The 22437-nt window shown below is 41.5% G+C and overlaps 1 protein-coding gene across 1 annotated transcript in view; it reads right to left on the minus strand.

Moving 5' to 3' along the window:
• Positions 1-233: 233 nt before the first annotated feature.
• GTF2F2 (general transcription factor IIF subunit 2) overlaps positions 234-22437 on the minus strand; it is a 201648-nt gene continuing 179444 nt past the window's right edge. Inside the window, exon 9 of the mRNA XM_033949420.1 lies at positions 234-421. Coding sequence (XP_033805311.1) covers positions 302-421 — 120 coding nt within the window. The 3' untranslated portion in view covers positions 234-301. The remainder of the gene's footprint in view (positions 422-22437) is intronic.

Raw genomic sequence — 22437 nt, forward strand, 5'->3', positions numbered from 1 at the left:
TTCTTTAGTTTGTTTGACCAATTTATTATTATTATTTTACATATTTTGGTCAGTGTGGTGTGTCCTTGTGATTTTTGTACAAATAGTATAACAAGAAAATGACACAGGAATAAAATCAAAACAGGATGTAGAGAATTAAAAACAAACGTTGGGAAATCAAAGTTAGAACTTCTGCTTTCAAAAATCTTAACAGAACATGATCACGTCAGAACTACAGGTCTTGCATTTGTTTAGTGCTTCTGCTTTTTTTTTTTTTTTTTTTTTTTCTAGGGATTATGCATTTTCCTTAGGACTACTCAGGCTAGTCACTCTTATCTTCTCCTTGATAATGCCTGTACTCTGGCTTCAACTCCCATGTGTTTTTGTGAGTTCCTTTGACATTGTAGATACCGATTTCTCTCAAAATTTCTTTTAGATATATCTGAAATAGACATAAAAGTAATCCAAAAATTAAAATGAATCAATACAAATTTTGCACAATACAGCTTTTATATCACATTTTTCACACAACTGAGGCTTTAATCCTTATCACTGGGCTAACATAACTTCAAAGATTTATTTTATTTATGAGTGGTTTAATCCTTCTGAATTAGCCATGGTCTAAACAATTGTGTTCCCTCCATCCCCCCAATTACCTCCATCTCCCCATATTGTATGGGTTGTCTCAGCCATAGACCAAGGGACCACTCTTGTATCATGACTCAGACCCTTTTGTTTCTAACCAAAAAGAGGTTGAGAATACATGTAATCTTTCAAGGCAGCACCAATCCCTAGTTCAGAAGATCATGTTCCCCTAATTTGTACTATGCTAAGAGAAAGCAACTTTCTTAATATCAAGGGAAGATTTGGTTCTTACCTCGATAACCTTCTTTCTAGTGAACAGGTACAGTAGTCTGGACTATAGGTTCTATCCCCATACTCGAGGGAAATTTGTAGAAGGCATCAAACAGATTCTTCAGCTCCGTCTCCTTGTGTCACTGGGCAGTGCCCTTCTCCCTCAGTTCATACCAAAGCAATGAATAACTTCTAAATAGGAGAAATAACAAGGACACAGGGAACTCCCTGACAAATGCAATTTTGTTCTGCTCAGCAATCAAAACAAGTACTTAATCAAGGAAACATACCATAACCAAGGTGGAAAATAACAACCAACCTACCTGAGTGCAACCAGCACTAACATATATAGCTTTTCTTGCTTCTTATAAGCTTTTGATAGAAAGCTATCATATTACTCTTCATCCAGGACAATCAGAGCCTTAGGTTCCTTCCCGGTGCATCTGGGGAGGGGCCCGAGACTCTGATTGGCCCAGGTTGTTTAAGGCTCTTCCTATGAGAGGGGCCTTAGACAACTTGGGCCAATCAGAGCCTCAGGACCCTCCCTAGTGCATCCCAGGATGCACCTTGGAAGGGAAGGCCCATTTTGAAGAGGCAGGCCAGCTGGCAGCAGGGAGTAGGCATCCCTCCGGTCAGCCAACTAATTCAAGGTAAGGAGGAGAGGGGTCAGAAGTGAGTGTGGTGCTGTGTGGCAGCGGGAGAGAATGGGCATCTCTCCTACTGCTGGGGTGTGTGTTTATGGCGGGAGAAAGTTGGCATCTCTCCCACTGCTGGGGGAGGGGTCGCTGCTGCGGGGGGATGCTGTTTATGGCAGGGGAGATTAGGCATCTCTCCCATTGCTAGGGGGGGGTGGGGGGGGGTTTGCCACTGCAGGGGGGTGTTCTTTGGCAGCGGGAGAGAGTAGGCATCTCTCCCGCTGCAGGGGAGGTGTTGTTTGTGGCAGAAGAGAATGGACACCTCTCCCGCTGCTGGAGGGAGGGTTGCCGCTGCAGGGGGGTGTTTGTGGTGGGAGAGAATTGGCATCTATCCCGCTGCTGGGGGGGGGGGGGGGGAGGTCAGTTGGCTTTCTGGAAGTCTCTGACTCGGCAATGCCGGGGTTTTAAAAAGTGGTGTCATTGTTATCAGCACCCCTGGACCAGTCGCTGATTTTTGTCACCAAAAGCTGATGCTGCTCTTAGAAAATGGCTTGGCAATTGTTAAGAATCCACCAATATCTTTTCATAATAATAAACTTCTCTTTATTATGACAGGAGTGGCCATACAACTTATTTTAAAGAACTGGAAAAACTAGAACTGGTTAAATTATAATTTCTGGTGGGAATCTTTATGCCACATTTTTAAAATGGAACATACAATTGCCATACAGCAGGGACATTATAGAAAATTTAAGGATGTTTGGGAGCCATTGACAAAATTCTGTAAAGTGATTATTGATTTTGCCCTTTGAACATACACGTCCAGGGTGGGTAAATACTTGTAATTCAATTCTGGTTAAGTGCAATTGTTGGATATATAGAAGGGGGGATGATACATGTATTTGTTATGAGATATAATTTGATAGAATTTAAGTGCTGTTAAAGTGTAAATTGCACTTAATTTTTAGCTTTAAAATGAATAAAGATATTAAAAAAAAAAAAATCCACCAGAGTGCTCATTTCAATGTTGAAGAGCCCATTTGCATGTCAGTGTCAGAGACTACTAGAAACCTCGCTAAAGACAGATGTAAGTCGTTTAGATAATCTGCCGCTAAAATGCCTGCAGACTAAATTGTTGGAAAACAGTTTAGCGACGGCATTAAAGTTTTGAGAATCTGGGCCTTAGTGGAATGTTTATCTAATATCAGATGAGCCCGAATTATTTGCACGTCATATTTTCATGGATACTGATCCCATCTCTTACGTTACTTTACAATCTTTATCAATTAATAATTCATCTCTGTCTAATAGAAATGCTGATATCATTTGGAGAAGCACTGTACTTGTATCTCCCCTTTCTATGTATCAATCTCGTTTATTTGACATTTTATTGGCTCTTGCCATGAAAGTGATTCTTAGAAATTGGAAAATGCATCATGATTTACATGTGGCCACTTGGTGGAATTTAGTTTCTCTGACTCATAAGTTTGAGATGGAGAATGCTTATTTTACACCTCGGTTTCATTCTGTACGTAGTATGTTGGCCACTTTTCAATCTTATCTTGATACTGAAAATGCTTAATTTTTCTTTTTTTTATATATTTTGATTTTGCTCTGTCGATATTGCTGTATTGGTTTTTCTTGTTGTGTGATTTGACACAACGTTTTTTTTTGTTTTGAAAAATTTTAATAAAGAATGTTTGAACCAAAAAAAAAAGAAATGCTGATATCATTGGTTATATAGTCCCTACTACAAAAATATAATTTGCTTTACCCTCTTCTCTTCAAAAAGGATTGCTCGAATAAAGCATTCTATATTAACCATCTGCATTATTCTCATCATTATCTGATTTCTCAGGTTTACATGACAATGTGAATTAACAGTTTGTTTCTGACAATAATGGAAGACATCATTATAAACCCCAGCAGGTGGCAGCAACTGATCAAATGTGTTCAAAAACCACTTTTTTTTAAAAAAAACAAAAAACTGACAAGGTGGTTTCCTATATTGTGCAGGGAGACTGTTACATGACAGAGATTTATCTCCCAACTGATGACAGCACATACACATCTAAGACACAGATAAATCAACTGAAACATCTTTTGTTGGAAGGATAATGCTGAATTTGTAAGAACTACAAATCTAAGAATTGTGAACAAAAATTCTTTTCAATTCAATTTTATTCTTTACAGTCATAAGAACATAAGCATTGCCATACTGGGACAGACTGAAGGTCCATCAAGCCCAGAATCCTGTTTCCAACAGTGGCCAATCCGTGTCGCAAGTAACTGGCAAAAAGAGTAAAACAGATTTTATGTTGCTTATCCTAGAAACAAGCAGAGAATTTTCCTAAATTAATCTTAATAATGGCTTATGGACTTTCCCTTACCCTTTAAACCCTGCTAAGCTAACTGCTTTCATTACATTCGCTGGCAATGAATTCCAGAGTTTAATTACACACTGAGTGAAGAAACATTTTCTCTAATCTTTGAAATAGAGGTTCTTATGTACTGTGGGTAATTCATTGTAGGGCTTAAACCACTATTTGATCCCTGAACATGTAATATTCTGGTTCAAAATGCAATATTGTACCAAGAAGATAGCTCAGCTGCCTAGGATAATCTCTGCCACTGTATGCCCTGTGTTTTAGAGACTGAAATCCAAGTGCAGTTGATGCAGCCTTTCCTCCTAAGGTTTGATAAAGATTAATAATTATAATTTAGTGATAATACCATTGTCTTTAAACTACTTATGGAAAACAGTCTGGGAAACAGATGCATGATACTCTGATTCAGAATTCAAAAGCTAGTATTAATAAAATGAAGAAACACTCAAGTTTAGTAGATACGGTCCTGTACATAAGGCTCCCGAACAGACTCCTCACTTTCCTGTCCCTTGCCTTCTCAATACTGCTCTATATTTTTGGAAAGTGGATAGGACTTGATATACCGCCTTTCTGTGGATACAACTAGAGTGGCTTACTTATTATATAGGTACTTATTTTGTACCTGGGGCAACGAAGGCTTAAATAACATAGCATGTATGGCGGAATATATAATCTTGACGGAAATAGAAGAGTAGTGATAGGCTAGATTTTCAGGATGACAAGCAGTCATATACATAGCTTGCTAAACTAAATAAAATACTTAGAACAAGACAGGAAAACAAGAAATGCGTCTGCTTAGTTTTACCGAAATAAACTGCACTGGTTCAACAAGGTACTATAATGACTAGGGAATGGTGAATTGTAGGTAAGGTAGGGCTACATACTGTGAAAGCTGCGCAAAAAAATATCCTTAAATAGTTTTATATAAAAGTATATATACATTTTTTTTTTAAACACTTAGTCAAACTGAGGTGCAGCCAAGCTTTTAAGGATGCCCAAGCACAAAAAAAAGCAAGGAAGGCATGTGGAAAATAGCTCACAGAATTCTTTCCAAACTCTGCGTGTATGTGTGTGTGCATATGTGTCTCTTTTGCTCTCTATATGGTACACATATATTGCGCTGGTTTGGGAAGAATAATAAAATGAAAAGAAATGTGATTAGATACCTTAACTCTCACCCTCATCCCTCTCCTCCCTGGTAAAATCCCCTCTTAAAGCTTCCACTTCTCTGGCAATCTTTTCCTCTTCTAAATATCAACCAAGAATACAGTTCCCTAAAATGTAAAGCTCCTGGAGATGTCCAGCTTTCCTAATTGTTATCCTATTTGTAATATTGCCTAGAAATGTCCAATTATCTTATTTGTTATCTAATTCGCAATTTCTCCTGGAAATATCCAGCTTTCTTATCTCACTTGTAACCAAAAAATTGTAACTATCCTGGAAATGTCCAGTTAGATCTTTTGTAATCCGCCTAGAACTGCAAGGTACAGGCGGAATAGAAGTCACTAATGTAATGTAATGTAATGTATATATCTAACCATTAGATATCACTGCCAAAAGATTTCAAAGGATGTGTTTTATAGTTTAAATACAGACTATCACTTTGCCCCAAGGCAAAAGGTATTGCTGTGCTTCTGAATAATAGAGGCAGTATGCAGAGCAACCATTAAGAAAACCGTACAGTTCAATCATTAGGTTTTACAGTAGAATTTACCAAAAATAAAATGAAATTATACATATGAAGCTCTAAGATGGAGTGGGGGCAGGAAAGCATGATGGGGAAATCATGCAGAGCATATCACATGAAATTTCCAACTCATCTGTGTGTGTCTGTGCTGTGTTTGTCTTTCTCTCTGATCTGGTGTGGCAAGGGAGGAGGAGGGCAGTTTAAACAGAGTGGTTCTCTTACATTCTATTGGTTTGGAAAAAATAAAATGAAATCAAGATCTGTTTCCGTCACGTCCAGTGTACAAGAAAGTGTTCTGCTTTGTAGACAGATAAGGGATGACTACTGGAGGGATTAAGGCAGTGGTCTCAAACTCGTGGCCCGCTAGGTACTATTTTGAGGCCCTTGGTATGTTTATCATAATCACAAAAGTAAAATAAAACAGTTTCTTGATCATATGTCTCTTTAGCTACAAATTACAATATTATTAAGATCTAGCCTAAAGGAAAGATTTATAAACTATAAAGAGTTTTACATCATGCAAAATTGTCATCTAATATAATAAAGCCCTAAGTGCGCATGCGCACTCCCACCTGCGTGCTCCCGTTTTCCGTGCGCTGTAGGGCACCGCAGGTAGGAGTGCGCATGCGCGATAATCCCCCGAGACAGATGTCGGCCGCGGCGGAAGATGGCTTCACCTGTCTGATTTATGTCATGAATAGCTTAGCAGCGGCACTTTATGTCTGGCAAAGAGGCGAAATGAAGCTCATTAGTTGGTGTGCTTTGCATCTTGGATATTTTGACTCACGCCATCCCCTAAATAAAGGGCGGGCATTTGATCTTCAGGAGGTTACGCCTGTGACAGCTGTGATTGATGGCTTAATAATCCTTGAGGTTGCAGAGGTGACTTAATCAGTTTCAGGGGAAAATGAAGGGGCTGGAGGCATGTGTGCTGTTTGATTATGTGAGGGAAGAGAATCTACTCTTCCCTTCCAACATGTTTTAGGGCCATGAGGAGCAGTTTTAGGAAGTGTGTGGAAGTGCACCTGGGACTTGGATAAAGGAAGAATCAGAAAGCAATGTTGGTAGAGGGTGTGAAAGGGGGAAAGGGAGAGATGGAAATGGTAGGACCACTGCTGCTTTGGGGCACTGAGGGAGGAAAGGTTGGTACGTCAGGACTGCTGCAGCTGCCTCGGGTAAGTAAAGACCCTGTCAGGAGGGCCAAAAGGGTACAAAGGAAATGGTGAAAGGTGAGGTGGTGGGACTGGGATCAGTGGGAGGCAGGGTCCGGGCATGATAGAGGCGGGGCATGGGTGGGGGTCAGAGTAAGGGGCAGGGTATAGGTGGGGCTATTCTAGCATCCGTTACTGTAACGAATGTAACGGGCTAAAACACTAGTTTCTTTAATAAGACATTAACTATATTTTTCTGAGGCCCTCCAAGTACCTACAAATCCAAAATGTGGCCCTGCAAAGGGTTTGAGTTTGAGACCACTGGATTAAGGCATGGCGACACCTCCTTAATACTTGTGGTTTATTGTTGCTGACCCTTGAAAGTGAAACCAAAAGGGGTTACAAGGCTTTATGACAGGGGCGATCGACCGGTAGCTCAGGAAGGCAACGTGAGTCGATCGCAGAGCCCATCCCGGGCTCCGTGATAGACTCGTGTTGCCATCCCGATCTACCGGGCCTATCAGTCTTCCTCTCCCCGACGTCAAAGACGCCGATGCCGGGCATCCACTTTAGGCTGTTTTTTTTGTCATTTTTTTTGGGGGGGGAACTTGGCGGCGGCAGCAGCAGCCTGAAAAAGAAATCATCCTGGCCCGGGTCGGTGTCATGCTCCGGAACTTCTACCTCTTTCAGCAGCCTTCCTATCTCCCTCTCCCTTCTTCCGGCCACACCCCCTGCTCCACGGCTCTCTTCGGCAACTCAGCAGCAGCGATCGACACAAGCTTCTGACGTCGGGGCCTACCCTCTGCGAGTCCCGCTTGTTTCAACTTCCTTTTTCCACAAAGGCGGGACTCGTAGAGGGAAGGCCTCGATGTCGGCAGCTTGTCTTGATTACCGCTGCTGACGAGTTGCTTAAGAGAGCCGCGGAGCAGCGGGGTTTTGCCAGGTGCAGGTAGAAGGGAGAGGGCCAGATGCAGGACTCGTGGGTGAGGGAGGAGAAGAGAGAGAGAAAGAAAGAGGGGAGGGAAACAAAAGGAAATATTTCATACTGGGCTGGGCCGGAGTGGAGGGAGGGTGGAAAGATTCTGGCTACAGGGTGCAGTAACAAAGGAAAAGGGGGGAAAGCTGAAAATGGAGATAGTGACACAAAGAAGAGAAAGGGTAAGCAGGACCTACTGAATAAGGATAGAGATACAGAGGGGACATGAAGAGGAGGTGAAATAGAGACATAGAAGTAATGCTGAGAAGGTGGGAGGGGGGGAGATAAAGACATTGAAAGGGCAAATGGTGAACATGGGGTAAAGACAAGGACAGAGACAAATGAAAATTCTGAAAAAGTGGTGAGATAGGGATATAGGTGAGATGGACACAAAGAAGGGTGATGCTGGAAAATAGGTGGAATGGTAATTCTGACAGACACAGAAGGGAAATGCTGGATCAAGGAGAGATGGGGCTCAGGCTGGATGGAATGAGGAGAAATGCCTTGTTGGCCCGGAACTTCCTCTCCTACATCAGAATTGACATCAGGGGGCGGAATGCTGGTCAGCGCGACGCTTCTGCAGGGAAAGCTTGGGACGGCGGTGGCTTGGGAGCTGTTCCCCGATGGTGGTGGCAGCAAACCGAGTGGCTTGGGGGAGGGCACGGAGAAAGAAAGAAAGGGGGCAGACAGGGAGACAGAAAGAAAAAGTTGGGGGAGAGAATGAGGTTTGGAGGAGAGGAAACATACAGGAGGCTGAAAGAAAGGAAGAAAGATTGGATGCACAGTCAGAAGAAGAAAGTGCAACCAGAGACTCATGAAATCACCAAACAGCAAAGGTAGGAAAAATGATTTTATTTTCAATTTAGTGATCAAAATGTATCGGTTTTGAGAATTTATATCTGCTGTCTATATTTTGCACTATGGCTCCCTTTTACTAAACCGCAATAGCGTTTTTTAGCGCAGGGAGCCTATGAGCATTGAGAGCAGCGCGAGGCATTCAGCGTAACTCCCTGTGCTAAAACCTACTATTGTGGTTTAGTAAAAAGGGAGGGGGTGTATTTGTCTATTTTGTTAGAGGTGACATTGCATAGAGTCATCTGCCGTGACCTCTTTGAAAAAACCCGGAATATGAATAATTAACATTTTCTCTGCCTTTCAGTGTGCTTTATGTTTTTTTTAAAATTTTATTGTTGGTAGATCATTTTGACTTAGTCATTATAAAAGTAGCTCGCAAGCCCATAAAGTGTGGGCACCCCTGCTTTATGACATCTTCAGAAACGATGGGCATTCTTAGCAAAGCAGGAAGTAGGACTGAGGAGTAGCTTAAAGTTAATGCAGTAGGTTTTGGGACTCAGGTTTAAATCCCACTTTATTATTATTATTTTTTTTTAACTGTGAGCCCTCCAGAAACAGAAAAATACCTACTGCTCCCCCCCCCCCTCCCATATATAAGCTACTTGCAAGCCAGGCTATTGAAGTAGTGTAAATTCAGGTACAGTAGGTATTTTTCTGCTCTTAAGTTGAAGTGGGATTGTAAAATCTGGCAACCCTAATCTTACATGTATTTTCCAACAGGAAATGTGAGATGGACATCTGCTATAATCTGGACTTTCCTTTCTGATCACACTGCTAAGATCCTCATCCATGCTCTCGTCAACTCTCGCCTAGATTACTGCAACATTCCTATTTCAAGATGCATATCATAACCTCTAAATACCTCCTCTCCCTAAACCAGTAAAATCATCTCAATCGCTTTTACGAAGCGACCCTATTCCGATGTCATATCCCCCCCTCCTCCCTTTCTTTTAAATTTTGTTTTAATAATGTACTTATTGACCCTTCCTTTCCCTTATTACCCTCAAATTCATGTAAGTTCTTATTTATCGTCTTTTCAACATTGAAACATTGAACATTGAAAAGATGATAAATAAGAACTTACATGAATTTGAGGGTAATAAGGGAAAGGAAGGGTCATACAATTACTATTTTACTTTTTATTTTATTTTTTTTTAGCGGCCAGATACATGTTGATGGTCGGTATATTAAACACAATAAAACTTGAAACATGCATGACTTTTGCTAAAAGCCATCTCACTCCTCCAATCTGTTCAGAATTCTGCTGCTTGCCTCATATTCTGCTAGGGTCGCTAAGCTAACATTACCCCCTCCTCAAGTTGCTTCATTGGCTCCCTGTCTACTTCCGCATGCAGGTCAAACTCTTCTTACTGACCTACAAATGTAATAACTCTGCGGCTCCTTAATATCTCTCTTCTCTTATCTCTCCTTATACTCCTCCCAAGGAACTCTGCTCGTCATGTCTGCTCCATGTCTGTACCCTTCACTTCTACAATCAACTCCTGACTCTGTTCCTTCTGATTTGCTGCACCATATACCTAGAACAACATGTATGTCTCTGGCTGTATTCAAGTCCAGGCTGAAGACCCACTTTTTCAAAGCTGCGTTTAAGTCTTAACCCTACCAATTTGTAAAGCACCATATTTGGCATTCCCTTTGTAGCCCCCTATCCTCTCTATCTCTTCTCCCTTTGTATTTCTCTATATGAGCAGTATATCATCTTTTTTGTCCAGTGTGTCTTCCATAATTAGATTGTAAGATCTTTCGATCAGGGACCGTCTCTTATGTGTTTAATGTACAGGGTTGAATGCGTCTGGTAGTGCTATAGAAATAATAAAACAGGAGTATGCTAAATTTATTTTCACCACAGTCTAATACACAATATTGCTATGCAAGCACCATTCAGGTTTGCTGTGTGTTTTCGAGGAGCCTGATCAGCTATTTACTGGGATAAAAATCTATGTAGTAGTATATTTCCTGTTTCTATGACAACACATGCCAGTAAGACTGCAGTCTTTTTCTCTGCACTGTTTGCTCCAGGCACATTTTCCTACTGGGAATGTGTCAAAACTTACACTACAACATATTTCAGAACAGAAAATTCTCATGCTAGCACAAAAGAAAAGTTTAGGGCTTTCTTTTGCTTGCCTTTCCACCACTACTGGTCTTAAAAGTAAGGATGAGACAGACTTATTGCTTTCAGAGATTCTGCTCAGTCTTTGTCTGCTTAGCCTCTGTCACAAGAAATTGAAGTCATATATGTTTGGGAGACATGAAGAAAACTTAGTACAGAGCAAGTATAAGGAAAGAGGATATCAGAGATGAGTAGAATCTCTAGTAGCACAGAAGACAGATCAAATAATCCTTTATCTGATGATACAGTGTATAACACAAGAGGTTGTGACATATTTGAAAGAAAATTCATGGGTGACTTTAGGAAATATTTCTTCATAGAAAGGGTGATGAATGCATGGAATAGCCTTCATGTGGAGTTTGTGAAGAATACTAGATTTCAAAGCACTGGGTAACCACAAAAGATCTTTGAAAAGGAATAAAGAAGACAGGCTAGCTGGCAACAGAATAAAAGTTAAATTAGGCAGACAAGATGAGACTTATGGTCCTGTCCTGTTGTCATGTTCTGGATTAGATTTACTAAAAGGGGCTACCAAATTATTTTGTTCTCCATCTCCCTTTGCCCTCCTCCATCATCTACTCTTCTCCAGCATATTTTTTGGCTGGAATAGGGTTGCAAAATTTTCACTGGTAAAACCTGTAAAGGCATCACACTGGTTGTGAGACTGCTGCTGGAAGTCCTGGTGGCCATTTTTATTGCGGAGGAAGAATGAGCAGGAGTGAGTGGGAATTGCTCCTGCTCTAATGCACAGCTAGACCAGCAGGAGATCGTGGTAGGCTTGGGGGATATAAGTCTCGCTTGCTGGGGCGGGAAGGAAGGAGCGCTAGCTGATGTTCTGGTAGTGCGCAGACAGGAGTGCAGGAATGTGTGTTCCTATGGCTTGGGAGGGAGCAATAGCTGATGTTCTGGTGGGGATTGGGGGAGGGCGGCGTGTGTGGGTGTGGGCATTAATCTTGCTTGGGAGGGAGCACTAGCTGATGTTCTGGAGGGGGTGCGGGCATGCGCTGATCGTGGCAGCATATGTCTGCCTGTTCAGAGGAGTTGCTGCAGTGGTGGAGGGGGAAGACTAATATAAACCGAGACACCCACTTATGGCCCAATCAGGGCCTTTGGCCCCTCCCATTGCATCCCAAGATGCATTGGGAAGGGGAAGCCCTGTCATATGCAGAATGTGGCCCTGTAGGCAGGGAGTGATCTTCTCTCTTGCCGTTTTCTCATCCAAAGGTATGTGGGGGAGGGACGTGGAGGAGGGGGTTTGGGGTTGTGGAAAATGTTGGGGATGTGAGGGGGAAGGGTGTAGGGCTCTGCAGCTCAGCTGATCCTGGCAGGGGTCCCCCCCATCAGCTAAGCCGCCAGGAATCCCTGAAACTGGCTCAGCTGATGGGGATTCCTTCTGCTTCGATCAGATATGGAATATCTGATGGGTATGTCTATAAAACTTGCTTTTGTACATTTTTCATGTGGACATTTTTATTTTTGAAAATAGGCAAAAAAGGTCGACGTCCTAAGAACCAAAACTTATACCTAGCTCATTTTCAAAAATAAAAGATAGACATTTGGTAACTTTGAAAATGGACATTTTTCCTACTGGGTTTGTGGATGTCTTGCACAAAGGCCCTGATTCTGCAAAGTGCATCTCGATTTTAGGCAGCTGTAGGAGTCCTACAGCTGTCTAATCAGCCAATCGGGATGCACGTTTTTTTAAAAAAATGCTCCACAGGCAGGCCGTCTATATTGAAGGCGCCTGCGGGAGCCTAGGGAGGCCCGCAAGACCGCCTAAGCTCGCCTACGGGCCTTAGGCAAACCTAGATGGCCCTACGGATCTTCCTAGTAGAGGAAGAGACGCTGGCCTTCATTGTAAGTAGATGTGGCCGGTATACTTATCGCAGCAAGGGATCTCCCTGCCGCGATACGTATAGCGGCCGCCTGTCCAATTGCCGGCAGGAGGGTGCCCAACCCCTCCTGCTGGAACGCCACCCCCCCCCCCCCCAAAACTCCTGATCGCCGGCAGGAGGGTGCCCAACCCCTCCTGCCGGAAAGCCGCATCCCCTCCGGCCCCCCATGCTAATGTTCCCCCGATGACCCCCCTAACCTCCCCCCAACTAACTTCTAAATTGTTGCCAAGCCGGGTCTTGCTGCCATCCAGCTGGCAGGCCCGCCTCGTCGAAATGAGGCAGGCTCGCCCCTTTCAGGCCTTTCCCTGCTAAGCCTAAGGCCTGATTGACCCAGGCTCTAGAAGCCTGGACCAATCAGGCCTTAGGCATAGCGGGTCCGCCAATCCCCACTAACCCTAAGGCCTGATTGGCCCAAGGCGCCTGCCGGCTGGACGGTAGCAAGACCCAGCCGGCCGGCCAACAATTTAGAGGTTAGTTGAGGGGGAATGTTAGTTGGGGGGGAGGTTAGGGGGATTATTGGGGGGTGCGGCTTTTCGGCAGGAGGGGTTGGGCACCCTTCTGCCGGCGATCAGGAGTGTCGGGGGGAGGGCGGCCTTCTGGCAGGAGGGGTTCGGCACCCTCCTGCCAGGGATCGGACAGGTGGCCGGTATACTTATCGCGGCTGCGTCTACTCTAACGTATTCTCTAACCGGCGTCTGTAACATGGATGCCAGTTACAGAATCGGGGTTAGTGTAGGCCCGATTCTATATAGGATGAACCTCCCGGGCGTCCTACACAGAATCAGGGCCAAAACGTCCAACTTCAGACTTTTTTGATTATGCTCCTCTATATGGCAGATATACTTACCACCCCCCACAGAAATAGTATTATCTGCTGTATTAACAGTTAACATATGGACTGCATGGAAGGATAAAGGACAGTCCTTATCCCATTTGGTATTTAGTGTGTTAGCATACATTGTTAACATATGCCTGTACTAAAAGTTAACTCCCATATTAACAGCTTAATACACTTTAGTATACAGCCCTATGTATTTACATATATGAAAATATTGCAACTCTGCCCCTGCTCTGTCCAAACTATGCCCAGAGGACTGAGCTCCATCCCTAACAGCATTCAAATCCAAGCTAAAAGCCCACTTTTTTGAAGCTGTTTTCAACTCTTAACTCCCACTCACTGCTGTCAGATACCTATACCCACTGTATCATTTCCTCTACCATAATCTCCCCATCCCTGAAATGTCCTGTCTAAATTAGATTCTAAGCTCTTCTGAGTAGGGACTGTCTGTTGTATGTTAAAATGTACAGTGCTGCGTATGCCTTTCAGCGCTTTAGAAATAATAAATAGTAGTAGTAGTAATAAAAGTCCATTTCTGCATATAAATCACACTACATATGGAGAATACTTTAAAAAATATCTTCACGTCATCTAGTATTTCCTGTGATTTGCTCCACACTGAGAACTCTCAAGTCATATGATATCATTTAACAAATTCCACTTCTTTTTTCCTCCTACAGAGGCACAAGAAGCTAATATTTATTGTGTCAAATTTTATTCTCCCTTTGATCAATAATGCAATTTTGAATGAAAAATAAATTACATACCGACAGTATTACCTTGATCTGTTTATCTATATACTGTATATATATGTAGATTTATCTATATGGTTATACGAACCAAATAAAGAGAGACATTTACTAACATTATCATATATTACTGTAAAATCTGTTGCATACAATGGCATTGTGGTAAATACTGCTCATTGGATGTCATGAGAAGCAGGCTATATTTATGAACCTGTAATTTGAGGAACCTGTCCTGATGCAGTTTAAACGACACATGATCATGTTGGGGGAGGTTGCCTGTTATGCTAAAGCTAAGTGTTCCTTTTTTGGGGAATATGTTTTGAGTATGAGTGATAATGAAACTGGAAAACTAGAAAGACAATTAAATAAAAATAAACATAGAAACAGAAGATTGTGCTTATTTGAACCTGTAAAGTTTGGGAGCTGCTTCAGTGTCATTTAAACTTGTGCTTGGCTACTGTATTTGCTATATATTGGTCCGACTGTTTTTAAGCATCTTACAAGTATCTTTGGGATAATTACATTACACTAGTGTTTAAGCCCGTTACATTAACGGGTGCTAGAATATGTCTGTCTTTCTTTCTGTGTCTCTCCCTGCCCCTGTCTCTTTCTTTCTTCCTTTCTTTGTCTCTCTCCCTCCCACTGTCTGTCTCTCTCCCTGGCCCCTTTGTCTGTCTGTCTTTCTTTCTTTCTGTCTCCCTGCCTGCTGTCTTTCTGTGTGTCTGTCTTTCATTCTCATGCGCTGCCTGCCTATCTTTCTGTCTCTCTCCATGGCCCCCTTCTGTCTCCCTCACAAAGCAAACCAAGATTGCTCCCTGGCCCCCTTTCCCTATCCACCCTCCCCCACTTCCCTGTGCAGCAGCAGCATTCCCCCCTTCCCTGTGTAGCAACACTATCCCCCCCTTCCCTGTGCAGCAGCAGCATTCCCCTCCTTCCCTGTGTAGCAGCAACAGCATTCCCCCTTTCCCTGTGTAGCAGCAGCATTTCCCCCCTTCCCTGTGCAGCAGCAGCATTCCCCCACTTCCTTGTGCACCCACCCCTTGCCTGCTCCCCCTATTCCCTTCCTTTTCTCTACCCCGTCCAGCAGCACCCCTTTCCTGCTCTCCCTGTGCATACGCCCCGCAGAAATCTACTTGCCTCAAAGAAAAGTGCTGCGCCACGCTGTTGCTGGCCTCGGTATCTTCTCTCAACTGCGGCCCGCCCTAGCGGAAACAGGAAGTTGTCAGAGGGCGGGCCACAGTTAAACGCTGCGAGTGGGTGAGCAGGCGAGAGGGAGGAGGGGGAGAAATAGATGCCGGCAGGGGCGCCTGTGCCCCATGTTCTGAATCAGTGGCGGCAGCGATTTCTCTGGTGGTGAGTGAGGGCAGGAGGGGGGAGTCGCCGGCGTGTTCCCTGCCGCTGGGTTCTAAAATAGAATCCGGCCACAGATCAGAAAACACGGTGGCAGGGAACACGAAATCCTAAGTGCGCATACACGCTTAGGGTTTTATTATTAGTGATAACATAACATAGTGCTTATTGACCGCGTAACCTGAAGTTCAACATGATTTACAAAAAGTTATAAAAGTAAGCATTACATAAAATAAGATGGTTAATCAGTCAAATATTTAGAAAAGAGATAGGTCCTTCAATTTGTTTTCTAAAATGTCTATAAGAACGGGTTGTAAGCAATAATATTCAAAATTCGTTGTCATGAAGAGCTGCCTGAGATGCCAAAGTATGATTAAGAAGCTTCTTACTCCTGCAACCCTGGACAGATGGAAAATTATCATCTTAAGTACCTTACCATTAGTGATGTGATATATTTATTACCACACTACTGTATGCTATATGTTAACAGTATTAAGCATGTTAATAGTTAGGAAAATCTTTAATGAGCATCATATGGGTCATTTACTGACACTTATCATAAGGACCCAATATTTAGTGCTATTTAGCCTGTTGGGAATGACTCCTGACCTGTTAAATAGCACATAGCTGGCTATTTCCCCTGTTTGGCAGATAACCAGATGACCAGACATGTTGTGCAATATAGCCAATCAGTGTGAATATTCAGTGGCTTGCCAGCTAAGTTCAGCAGCCAGACAGACCCTCCTAAAAAGCAGGTCTATCTTTGGCCGATACGATTTAGGCAGCCAGCTGACAAATATTGGCTTAGCTGGCTATGTCTCGGCTAGCCAAATATAAACTGGAAATTCAATGCTGGTCCATTGGACTGATGTCAGCATTGAATTTCTGGTTTTGTCAGGGACTGCAAGAGACAGCCGGCCATCTCCCATGGTTTGATTATCGAGTGGAAGCTTTTATAAATCACAAGCAAAAAAAGTTATCAATTAACAGTAGAAAATTGCAACCCTGAAGAGTGAAGTGAGAATAAAATTTTACTAATGAGAAATCAGACTTTGTTAGTCATTTAGACATTTTCAGACAAGTCATACCTGTAAAATTTGAAGTAACTAAAGTTGTTCTTTTATAGTTTTAGTCTGCTTCAAATTCAGTAATCAAGCTTAATACAATTCAGGTTGGAAAGTATAGGAAAGATACAGATTTGGGAGGTTATCAGTGATTAATATTATGCAAAAAATATGTCTCGGAAACTTGTAATAAAAGTACTAATGTGAGATGAGAACGAAATATTTAGGGCTCCTTGCTATAGCGTGTGCTACCTGAAAAACTACCGCCTGTTCAAGAGGAGGCGGTAGCGGCTAGCGCGTGTGACATTTTAGCACGCGCTATTCCGCGTGTTAAGGCCCTAACGCACCTTTGTAAAAGGAGCCCTTAGAGTACTTATCTGAACTCGTTTTAAGTGTGGCACAATTTGTACTGAGCTTGCTCTATTAAGAACCTGGTCGCAACGTAATTACAACTGTCATCAAATTTGCTTTCTTTATGGAAATGCGACAGTAAGGTTGCTGTTACCTTACTGCCATTGCTGCTACCTTACTGAACCCCCATGATATCTGTCATGGCTGACACCCTACTATTAGTGATACCTTCTCCCTTCAACAGTGTTTACTGAGAGATGTAGGTGGTTATCTTTATGTTCTCACCAAGAGCAAGAACAGAGAGCTACTGCCAGTTCAGTATGTATGTAGTAAGCCTCCAGAACTGCTGATACCATAAAACACTAAATAAAACTAGGCTTTGCGCACATTATGGGGGACATTGTATAAAGCGTTTACTGTTTTGTAAAGCATGCCTTACATGCTCTTATCACAAACTGTGTGGTTGAATACACACATAAAAGTATGCTTGTCAAGATGGAGGCAATGAAAGGAGAGGAAATCCAAAGCACAGGAAACCAAATCAAGTAAAAAAAGCAAATTGGGCCTCAAAGAATGGGTTGGAATCCAAAATTTATTGAAGGACCCTTCAATTTGTTTACTTTTGGAGATAGTTCTGGGTGCCAATTTTTAGAAAGGCACATATGTGTTTTTGTTGTCTAAAAAAATAGGTGTCTCATCCTTCTCTTCCCCATGCATCTCTACCTCTCTCTCTCTATGCCCAATTTTCCTCTTTTTTCCTTTCCCCCATGTCACCATCTCTTTCCCTCTCACTCACACACTCTTGCCCAACAATTCTCTCTTTCTATTCCCTCCCTCCTATGTCCCAAGTTAGTGCCCCTGTCCTCCCTCCCCTTCTGTATCCCATGTTCATGCCTCCTCCCTTCCTTCCGAGTCACATTCGTGCCCCATCCCCCTCGCCACCTTCCAGCCATTGTCCCAGAATCGTGCGGGTGAATTGGGGATGAGGTTTTTATTACGTCCAGCCGTGCTCAGCGTGAGATGCGCATATGTTGTGCGTGCTTGAACTGCAGGTGCACATATTACGTTCAGACGTGATCAGTGATGCAATGCACATATATTGTGCATATTTGATGTGACACGTATATGTGCTCATACTGCAAGACAATGCTCGTGTATCGAGTTACAATTTAAGAAAATGTTTTGCTCGTAAACCAATAGATTGTAACCTACCCTCTCTAACTGCATTCCATATGTATTTTTCATACAGTTCTTCACTGTCAGTTTAATTTCCATCCTATAAGTTCACATAGAATTTTTCTTTTTTCAACCATCTTTATTTTCTCTTCTTTATTAATTTCCAGGTACTTTAGTTAGATTGTGAGCCTTCGGGACAGTAAGGGAATTTTTTAAGTACCTTCTTACTTCTCATTTATAATCTTAATGTATATTTTCTTCAAACCGCTTAGAACCTAACGGATGTAGCGGTATATAAGAAATAAATTACATTACATTACATTACTCGTTATCCGAGGTTTGACTGTAAATATAAATTCATTTATATATAAATGAATAAAAAATAAAATTTAACATAAAAATTATACAATGTAGAAGTGCATGCAAATTTATGTAATCGTACATCAGAATCTCAAAGATCCATTACAGATTTTTCTACCCTATATCACCCAACATATTCTTGAGTATGATAATGAATTCAAAATGTCAGGTGGTGTGAAGCACATAAATGGACTTAAATCTATCACTTGTTTGCCAAAATTTATTTTTCAAGATTTTGTAATCATTATAGTATATTTATTTTGTTCCTTAAGGCCTATGGTGTTTATTAATTTTTATCTTACATTGTTCCTAGATTATATGCTACTTGCAACATCTGCCACTTATTCAATCATTATTTTATTGTGAACTGCTTTGTTATACTGTGAAAGATAGTATATCAAATGAATAAATTTTATTTACAGTGATGGTTTCAGTGCATCTCAATTTAACTGAAAAACACAATCTCAACTGTAAAGCTTATCATTTGTACAACAGGATGCATGTTAACTAACTGAAAAAGCAAATCACATTTTTATTGTTGAAGAAAGTGAGGTAATTATTAGATAGAATCATAATTATCATGCTGACTTAATATCTCTTACAGCCTTCATCCACATCAACAACATTGTGGAAATACATCTTCAGGTGCTGACAAGTGATGTGCGAATTATCATTAATTAGTTCAGTGTAGAAAAATGTGTTATTTTAACACCTTCTTTCCACACCTTCCTCTGTTCAAAATCTATCTATTATCTCCAATGACTAAGCTAGATTTGTTGTACAGTGTTGCGAGAGGCTTTTTGTGTCCTATGTGAAGTGGTTCAGTTTGGAAGGTAGATACGAAGGGCCGCAGAAAAGTTCTCGGCTCAACCAAGAAGAAAACTGATGTGGAGCCATGAAACTTACAAGTTATTTCATACTTTTCTTGGCACTTTTTTGTTTCAATGATATGAAATGAAACGAAAAGTATCAAGAAAAGTGTGGAATAACTTATAAGTTTCATAGCTCCACATCATTCTCTTCTTGGCTGGACTGAGAACTTTTCAGTGGCCCCTCGTCTACATGTTTTGGACTCATTCAATTGTTTGACTGTAGCACCTGATGCAGGCACTGTGTCTTTCTATTGAATAAATACAAAATTTAAAACAAGCTAAATATTACACAGTACCTGTATGTAATATGTAAACCGCTTTGGGTATACCACAGAAAGGTGGTATACTGTAGAGCAGTGTTTCTCAACTTCTTCAAGTCAAGTACCCCCTAAGTCTAACAAATATCAACTGAGTACCCTGCCCAAGCTCCGCCCCAGACCCGCAAGGCTCTGCCCCTGAATCCAGCCCCATAATAATAGTACTAATTGTAATGCAATTGCTTCCATCCATTTTTCATATACATACAATATAATCTTATTAATACATAATGGTAACCACAAAATTAAAAAAAAACAAACCAAAGTACACTGTATGCAGAGAAAATGTTAATTATCATTTATATTTGGGGATTTTTTTCCAAAGACGTCAAGGCAGATGACTTTAAAATATACAATGTCATCTCAGTAACAACTATAGAAAAACAGAAAAATATAATGCAAAATACAGATAGCAGATATAAATTCTCAAAATGGACATATTTGGATCACTAAATTGAAAATAAAATAATTTTTCCTATCTTTGTTGGCTGGTGATTTCATGAATCTCTGGTTGCTCTTCCTTCTGACTGTGCATCCAATATTTCTTTCTTTCTGCCTCCTGCACGCTTCCTCTCCTCTGGACCTCATTCCCTTCCCCAACCAACATCTCTCTATCCCTCCATGAGTCCAACATTTCTCCATCTCTCATCCCCTAGATCATGTGCAGCATTTTTCACCACTGCACATGAGCCCCATGCCCATTTCTTCTTCTATCACCCCTCTTCAGCACCATGCCACATCTCTCCCTCCATCACTATGTCCAATACTCCTCCCCCTTACATCACCTTCAATTTGCTGTTCCCTCTCCACCACAATATCCAACATTTCTCCCCCTCATCCTTCTCTTCCCCATGCATCTCTACCTCTCTCTATGCCCAATTTTCCTCTTTCTTCCTTTCCCCATTTGTCACCATCTCTTTCCCTCTCAATCACACACTCATGCCCCACAATTCTCCCTTTCTATTCCCTCCCTCCTATGTCCCAAGTTAGTGCCCCTGTCCTCCCTCCCCTTCTGTGTACCATGTTCATGCCTCCTTCCTTCCCTCTGAGTCACATTCGTGCCCCATCCCCCTCTCCACCTTCCAGCCATTGTCCCAGAATCGTGCGGGTGAATTGGGGGTGTTTTTATTACATTCAGCTGCGCTCAGCGTGAGATGCGCATATGTTGTGCGTGCTTGAACTGCAGGTGCATGTATTACGTTCAGACGCGATCAGTGATGCAACACGCATATATTGTGCATATTTGACGTGACATGTATATGTGCTCGTACTGCAAGACAATGCTCGTGTATTGAGTTACAATTTAAGAAAATGTTTTGCTCGTCTTGCAAAACATTTGTAAACCACGTTATTCATTATCCAAGGTTTGACTGTAAATATAAATTCATTTATATATAAATTAATAAAAAATAAAATTTAACATAAAAATTATATAATAAATTTTAAAAATAAAAACCAGCCATACCTGTGGCAGAGACAAATGTATCAAACCAAACCATGTCAAAACAAGCATAAGAAAACAAATATATATTGATGCTGCTCTGTTTTACAATGGCTATGATTCCTTTTGGCAAATGATCCTACATAATCATAATTTTTGAAATACCATATGAAGTTTAATACTTTTTAATTTTTTTCCATTGGATTTCAAGATTAAGTCATTCTCAATTTTATTGTATAGAGGCTCTAGAAATCATTGTTTTATCTCTGGGTGCTTTTTTCACTTTATTTTTTTTCCCTCCATTGGGATTTTGAAACATCATGCAGAGCTTTTCATGTTACTGTTCCAAGAACTGTCCCACATGAGTGTTCATAATTTTAATAGGCACATAAGTTATGCATAACTGGGTTTATTCTTCATTTGTTTTATACATTTACATTTGGGCATCTGTCCCAGTATGGCAATTCTTATGTTTAGCACTCTGTAGATCATCAATACAGAGTTTCACTGCTGTGTTTCTCCATTATTTTTGGAACCCTACATTGCATAATATTTAGCTATACTTACTCATGAGACATGCACAGCATATTCACCCTTCCTCTTTATCTTTAACTTCATTTTTACAGCCAGATTTTATAGCTTCATGAGCTTCACTGCTGTGACCCTCTATTATTTTTGGTACTTCACAAAGCGCAGTAGTCAGGGTTATTTTGATGAAATATGAATAGTTTATCTAACCGCAGATTTGGGTTTATAAATTGTTTTGAAGATTTGTAGGTATTTTATTTTGTTCACCCTACAAAGTCCATTTAGTATTTCAAATTCATTTGCATGTTTTGTGACACCACATGGTGATTCATTTGTCATTCATCATTTGTCATTCATCAGAATGAGAAAGGCACTTCATAAACTCACAGACTACCATCAAATCTTATTTGCTAGCAGTTAAATACTATGTATTTTTTGATGATGGGAGTTAAAAAAAATATTTAGTCAGGCATGTTTTCAAGCACTTTCCAGTAGTGCTTAAATGCTAATGGTGTCTTATTAACAGCGGGATATGTATTGGCCCACTTGCCCCCTGTCTCCCCCCAAAAAAAACCCACCCTTCTCACCAACAACCAGACCATACTCTTGGTAGAAATAGCTGCAGCTTTGTTTATTAACAACCAATTAATTTAACACATTCACATAACTGTTTCCCGAGGTATACAGTAAACCATAACCTATAATATTCAGCCCCCGACCCTGCCATGCCAGCAAGGGTCTGGGGGATGGCATGTCCCAACATGCCCCTTTAACCTGAGACACCAGAACCCCGGGCACAGCTTCCTGCCGATCCCCCGCTAAATTCCTGATGAGTCC

This window comes from Geotrypetes seraphini, chromosome 6, assembly GCF_902459505.1.
Source record: "Geotrypetes seraphini chromosome 6, aGeoSer1.1, whole genome shotgun sequence".
Lineage (NCBI taxonomy): Eukaryota > Metazoa > Chordata > Amphibia > Gymnophiona > Dermophiidae > Geotrypetes > Geotrypetes seraphini.